Source organism: Pinus tabuliformis, chromosome 5_2, assembly GCF_031772625.1.
Source record: "Pinus tabuliformis cultivar Carrire ecotype Pingquan chromosome 5_2, CPIR1, whole genome shotgun sequence".
Taxonomy (NCBI): domain Eukaryota; kingdom Viridiplantae; phylum Streptophyta; class Pinopsida; order Pinales; family Pinaceae; genus Pinus; species Pinus tabuliformis.
The window spans coordinates 753,733,710-753,740,870 of NC_142306.1; the positions used below are offsets into that span (position 1 = coordinate 753,733,710).

Genomic DNA, 7,161 nt, shown 5'->3' on the forward strand with positions numbered 1-7,161 from the left:
ATGACATTTCCTATCATTTCCAAGCCTTTCCCATTAATTTTCTTCGTTATCCTGAAGTGCTACAAGAAAGTTATGTTTTGCTACAGGATTGTCAAAATACACAAGGAAAAAATTATTTTGACCATATCTCAAAAACCATGTATCATTTTTCTGATCTGTTTCATGGGGATATGTATAAGGATGATGGTAACATGTAAAGGAAGTTTTATCAAATTCCAGTGCATATTTTTCGAGAAATTGACCTCCATCACCTACAACCATTTTCTTTTTTCTTGAGATTTGTGCATCCATTGGCCAACATTATTTATGGGAAGATGCATAAGGATGATGGTAACATGCTCAAAATATTTCAGTTCAATCCAATCTATTGTTTGAAAGATATGGGTTAAACAAGGTTTTTATAGGATTGACACATAATGCTACATGATTGACACAGAGTGCTACAAATTTGAGATCCGCTTAGGGAAAAGGGTCAAAAATCATTTGTTCCATTGGGAAATGTTAGGAGAGGTTCATCAAACCTCCTTCACCTCTCATCCACCCCATTTCTTCTCAAGATTCCTCCCATGTTCATGAAAAAAACGAAAAAGAGATCTTGCCTTCACCCCTTCTTCACAAGCTTTCACCACCATCAAAGCTTATGTTCTTGTCCCTAGTATCACAATGATTATCCAAGCCACTGAATGTAGTTCATGAAGAAATATGAGGTCTTGGAAGGGATTGTGTGACTGATATAGGAAGTAGGCCAAACTTATAACATCCTACAGAAATCCAACAAAACTAGAGGCAGAGGACTATTACAACTCAATAATTAAGATTTGGCCACCCTGAAGCATAAAGAGGCCATCCTTGAGATTTAGAGAAGTCAAACCATCCATGAGAAGCAGTTGTAAGGTCACCAATCCACTCCAATAGTAGCAGATTGAACACTAGGAAACATGTATGAAAGAGAGTCTTCATCAGTCAATACATACAAACAACATCGTCATATTGTTTTGTTTAAATGAGGAACTATACATAAGAAAAATTATGGAAGATAACACCTTTATAGGTTACCATATCAATTATTGGCTCAACAACCACATGCGTCCATCTATGAAAGCCAAGGACCATAAGGTAGGCACAGGTATTCATTGTTTTTCACCTCTCCTCATGAGTGTATTAGGGTTAAAAATTTGTTTTCAATGCAAAAGAGAGTTTTTTAGGTTGAAAGTGGCTAACAGGCTTTCCCACCTTAGAATAGTAAACTACAATCTACTCATCCACCTCTGCAATGTGGAAAATTCAAAGTGGGGAAGTGATAATATGAGGATTGGGGGCAATAGCTAAAGAAAATGGAAATATGTGTAGAGGCCATCTCACCCAGCACACTAAGCCGACTACCACAAGAGGAATAAAAGTACAAGACCGAATCTCATTTGTACCGAGAAGTTAATTCCTAAAATAGTAAGAGAGGCCCACTAAGACATCAAAATTCAAGCTAGAAATCACTAGGGGTCCCCTAGTCTACTACAGAAGAGATATAGAGTTCATTTTCATGTGTTATAGGATCAGACATAGTTTTTACAAGAATATCGTATTTGCTATAGGATCACAGGGGAGATGCTACAAGATTGGGCTAAGAGGTGAAAAATGGTCCAGACCACGAAGAAACTTCCTCCAAACCCCATCAAACATAAATAATTCATCCCTAGATGGGTAAGTGGAATATTTTCTCCCCATTCTCCATGAAATTGTGAGTAAATTTTTTCCTACTATAGGGATCCCATAGCAAACCCCTGTAGAGTTAAATTACTTAAAAAAAATAATTTTTACATAAGAAAGGCATAGTGGGAGTAGAGTTAGTTTTCTTGAAGTAGGGGATATAATTATTCCCCCCTCTCTAACTAGAAACAAGCCTTGACTAAGACACAAGCCCTTACCACAAGACAACAAGAAGCGACACCAAAATTTGGTGTTGGAGGTAGGCAAGAAGAAGAAGAATAAGTAGAAGAGGAAAAGGATGGAGAACATATGGAAGAAGAATAAGAATGGAAATAAGAAGAAGGAACACAAAAAGTAGAATAAGAGACCCATGGAGAGCCCTCTCTCTCTCACAATATAGGAAAATAGGGGCATCAAATAAGCCCCTCATTAAGAAACATAGAGCAAGAGGTGACTGCTACCATGGCCACACTTAGCACATAGGAAAGGGGATGTCGGGGAACTTGGAAGGTGATTGATTGCGCAGATGAGGGTGACTAGATTTCCTGAGGGACTATGTAGCAGAGAAGGGAAGGTTGGGAAATATATTTGTTTTTTTCATTAGTATTTCCAGATGGAACCAAAAGCACATTGGGAGTGTGCCCTAGAACAATGAGTGGGTAATTGTTCACTGAGGGAACATGTAGTGCATGAATTGTAGCACTCAACATTGGATGTAGGTGTTGGTGGCTAGATTTGCATACTTTTATTCACCTTTTTACCCTATCCATTTTATCCATTTCATCGAAATAGTGGTTAATCGATATCTTAAAATGCACAGGTATACCTCTCGTCATGTCTTTATGGGTTATTGGTCAATGAAGCATAACCATAGGGGATTATTACCTAATAAACTTTCTAATTTAGTTATTTTTTTATATTTAAAGGGAGAATGACTAGGATCGTGACTCACTGCATAGTACAGTCAAAGATGGTAGCACTATCCTTGGATAGTGGCTGTAACGATGAATCAATCTTTCAATTGACACACTGTTATCTTTCACATTCTATTTCGCTCTGGAAACCACCATGTAATTAAAGGAAAACAATGTCGTGATTCTAAGAGTTGTATTATTGACAAATTGTATAAATTAGAGTCGCGGGTTGTGAAAGATATCATTGTTTAGAGTATTTAAGGTTACAGAAGAAATACTCTAACTTTGAGTCTGTAACAACACACTTGTAATATTTCTTTAATTAATGACAGTTTGATCTTCTGAGCATATCGTGATTTGTTGATCTCAGAACCCTGATCAGGGAGTTGGGCCCACTCTCTTGACCAGGTGCTACTAGATTAAATGTGTCTTAGGTTTATTGTGTGAGTTTATTATTGTTGTGAATGTTTATCAGTGTGTTGTTGTGAGTCATTATTGTTGTTACTCTTATTGCTATTACAGTTATGATTTGTTGTACTTTTATTTGTTGTTACACATTGATGAATTTATAGTCAATGATCAATGTTGGGTAGGGAAATTGTGGCATGCACATACATTGCACGATAGCCTTAAAACAAGAGGTAGAACCCCGGGTTGACAGCTAAATGTGGATTGAGTGAATTGAATCATTCATATTTGGACACCAACATTTTAACGTCGTTGTCGGGGAGGCTATCAAAGGCGTGAAAGTACAACCAATATTGATCATAGGACTGATCTCTCATCTTGGGGAAGGAAGTTTACACCTTGCTCCATGCCCTGAGCATTAGATTGCTTTGTAGTTTGGTTTCTTGCTTTACTTTCTTTTTGTAGGATTATTCTCTCCCTTGGGAAAGGAAGTTTACACCTTGCTCCAGGTCCTAAGTGTTAGATTGTTTGGTTGTTTGGTTTCTTTCTTTACTTTCTTTTTGTAGGACTATTCTATCGTCCCGGGGAAGGAATTTTTTATCACCTTGCTCTAGGTTTGGAGCTTTAGATTTCTTGTTTTGATTTCATAAGTGTTTCTCTCTCATCCTGGGAAGGAAAGTTTTATTTGCGCCCTATTCTAGGTCTTGAGCTTGATTTTTGTGATTTGATTATTTTCTCTCTTTTGTTATCTTTAGGGGCCACTCTCTCGTTGTGGGGACAAAAGTTTTTATCCTGCTCCAAGTCTTGAGATTTTAATTTGTTTTAATGTTTCCCTTTTATTTCCTAATTGTATGAACAGAGACACCAATAAAAGGGGCAGAGGGAGACCAATGAAAAGAAAAGGGGTTGATTTGGGTAGAAAAACTTACATCCAAGAGATCATGTCAAGGGTTGAGTCTAGAGAATCGTCACAAGCTGATGCTAAGGTAACGTCTCATACAAGATCTAGCAGAAGTGCAATTCAGGGAAGAAGTAGCAAGAAAAGGATCTAAGGAATTGCATATTCCAAGTTCAGAGGAAGAAGATTTGAGGGAATTATTGGCACCATTTGATCAAGGGAGTGATGTTAAACAACTTCCACCACCTATTATAGAACAACCAATGCCAGAACTTATTGAAATTTTGAGTGAGTATTGGTAGATATTCATGGCTCCTGCAACTTCTTCAATTGAATTCCCAATTGGGGATATCAGAGGTGATGCACCTATGAAGCCTATTCATTTGACAACACTACCTACTTTCCATGGTCTCACTTTTGAGGATCCGGACACATTCATTTTTGAATTTGACGTTGTTTCTCGGGGATACGATTACTTTTGGGATGCTAAAAAATTAAGGATATTCCCCGCTACATTGAAAGGCACAGCCTTGAGATGCTTTATGGGTTTAGGAGGAAAATCCATTGCTACATGGGATGAGATGAAGATGATTTTCTTCAAGAAATATAAGGACTACTGCAAATCCCAGGATGTAAAGGAAGACATTTTCAAGATTATGTAGAAAGAGGATGAGAATATGGAAGATTTTGTAGAACGTTTTGAATATAGTTTGCAGAGGTCAGGTCACAGTGACTTGGATAAGAATATTTTGAATATTATCTTTCTGAAAGAACCAAGGGAGGAATATCTGGAGCTATTGAACATAGTAGGGAAAGGAGATATATCAAAGGAGGAATTTGATACCATCTGTGAATCATGCTTCAAGTGTTCACGACGGGCTATGAGACAGAGGCAGGGAATTCAAACTCTCAAAACATTCAGCAATGGAGTTACAAAGGCTAAAATTGGGAATCTACTGAGAAACTTGAGAACCGATACCTTGAGTACATTATCATCGTAGCTAGGCGTGTTGTAGGTGAAGCAGAAGAAAATAGACGCCAAGAAGGCCATGCCTATTTTTTGCCCCCAATGTAGGAATAAACATCTATTGACAGAATGTCCATTAAATTTTGTGGAGACTTGTACGATATGCGAACAGAGTCATTCCACTAGTACTTGGCCATCTCTTCATGGATTGAAGGTAGTATTTTAGGGTTCGAATAAAGAAGTAGATCAACTCTATTTCATGGGATCTGTTATCACCTAAGAAACAATTTCTAAATTGTTCACATCATTTTGATTGTAAAGGTTTGGTGTTAGTAGGGGTTTAGTTTTCTTTCCATTTTGCATAGTATCTAAGTCCTAGGAGTCTTGGTGGTATGGTTAAATAGAGGTCAAATACTCCGTTCTCATTCATCATTGGTTACATAACCCACATAGATTCCATTTTATCAAATTTGTTTTAAGCTTCTTATGTGTTATGAAACTGTCTAAGCGTTTTCGTAGCGCAAAACCCAGAATTTACACTGGCTGCGCTACGAAATCAGGGATTCGTTCGGATCCGTAGCAAATCTCACCCAACTGTCATAATTATCAAAATTCGCTGTGTTTACATCAACAGTTGTCAGCTTATACACTTCATCTATCATATCGAACCGCTTATCCTTATCATTAGGTCGTTAGGTGTCTTGGTATTGGCACATGTTTGCAGTTGTACTTTGCTCTACGGTTTTGGTCGTTCAACTAGGCTTTTCGAAATGTTATCAAAGCAATGGGGGAAATGTCCTTCTGGGTTTTGCATCTATTCTTTGTATTTGGGGCAGTCTGAAACTATTCCTTGTAAACAATCTTGAGTTCAGTTTTAGTTTTCTAGTGGTCTTGATCCAGTGCATTTTCACGAGTATCTTGTATCGTGTTCCACTTTGCATACACATATTCTCAAGAGCGCTTGGTATGGGAATGAAACTTTTTGCCATCTTGGCAAAAGGCAGCAATGGACTCCAGTATTTGGCAGGGTTACAGAATTTGGAAAGTTTGAACTTTTCATTCACCCAAGTAACTAATATTGGCTTGCGAAAGCTATCTGGATTGACAGCACTTAAATCTCTGAATCTGGATACATGACAAGTTACAGACAGTGGATTTTCTTTTCTTACAAGTATGTGAGCAACATGTTACATCTTGGTGGACAATGGCTGCAACCAACCTAAAATACCAATGTTATTGCAAGAAAAAGAGATCAACAAGACAGTGCAGAAGACCTCCAGCGAGGTGGTTCAGGGAGGTCTAGTAGAAGTATCAGCCTTAGATGGCCAATAAGTCCGCGTATAGTAGTGGACATTGGCAAAGGAGATGGGAAAGCTCCTCTTCTAGAGTTGTCCATTCGAAAAATCTGTGAGAGTATTGGCAGATATGACTCTCTTAATATGCTTCTTAGAGATCTGAGTGACCAGATTTTTAATGAGTTGGTTCGTACTCAAGTTCTCACAAGAACTTCGCTCCACGCATTTCAAGACTGTAATCTTCAGGATGTTTTTCTGGGAGAATACCCTGGTGTGGAAAATAGTTGGCTTGAAATTGTTGCAACGCAGGGACCGTCCCTCCTGGCAGTTGATATTTCTAGTTCAGATGTGACAGATTCAGGGCTTTCACTATCGCAAAATTGTCTAAATTTGCAGCATCTGAATTTTAACTATTGTCAATGTATTTCTGATGCTGGAATAGAATATCTCACAGGCCTCATTATTTGAATTCTAGAGCAGGCAATATCAGGGAGCACATTCTTCATCTTTACACAAAGAATATTGATATCACTGGCAACATTTGGACTTACAAACTTGACATCACTGAGTTTTAAAAAGAGCAATGCAATAACTGCATCAGGCTTGCGTGCCTTAGCTGGTCTTGTGAACTTGACAAGTCTGGATCTGGAGATGTGCTCAGGGATTCATGGTGGATTGGTGCATCTAAAAGGGCTTACAAAATTAGAAGCATTGAACATTGGATGGTGCAATTGTATAAAGAACTCAGATATCAAACCTCTGGCTAGGCTTACAAACTTGAAGGAGCTGCAAATTTCTCGAAGTCTTGTTGCTTTGACATATCTCAACATAAAGTCATGCTGTATAACTGATGTTGGATGCCAAATGCTTGAAGAACTTTTGGATTTAAAGACTTTGAACATGGCCTATAACAATATTACACATGCTAGCCTAGTACATCCAATGGTCATTATTCATGGCCAATTTGGTTCATGA

General features: G+C 38.0%; 1 protein-coding gene across 1 annotated transcript; it reads left to right on the forward strand.

Moving 5' to 3' along the window:
* The first annotated feature begins 4,601 nt into the window (after nt 1-4,601).
* On the forward strand, nt 4,602-7,161 carry LOC149161438 (uncharacterized). Its single transcript, XM_089434880.1, has 3 exons — nt 4,602-4,921; nt 6,135-6,638; nt 6,729-7,161. Exons 1-3 carry the CDS (start codon nt 4,602-4,604, stop codon nt 7,159-7,161), a joined length of 1,257 nt encoding a protein of 418 aa, XP_089291006.1.

Coding starts and splice junctions, on each gene's coding strand:
- LOC149161438 (XM_089434880.1), top strand. CDS start 4,602: ATGGAAGATTTTGTAGAACGTTTTGAATATAGTTTGCAGAGGTCAGGT. Junction 4,922..6,134: donor ACCTTGAGTACATTATCATC/GTAGCTAGGCGT, acceptor TGTTATTGCAAG/AAAAAGAGATCAACAAGACA. Junction 6,639..6,728: donor GCTGGAATAGAATATCTCAC/AGGCCTCATTAT, acceptor ACTGGCAACATT/TGGACTTACAAACTTGACAT.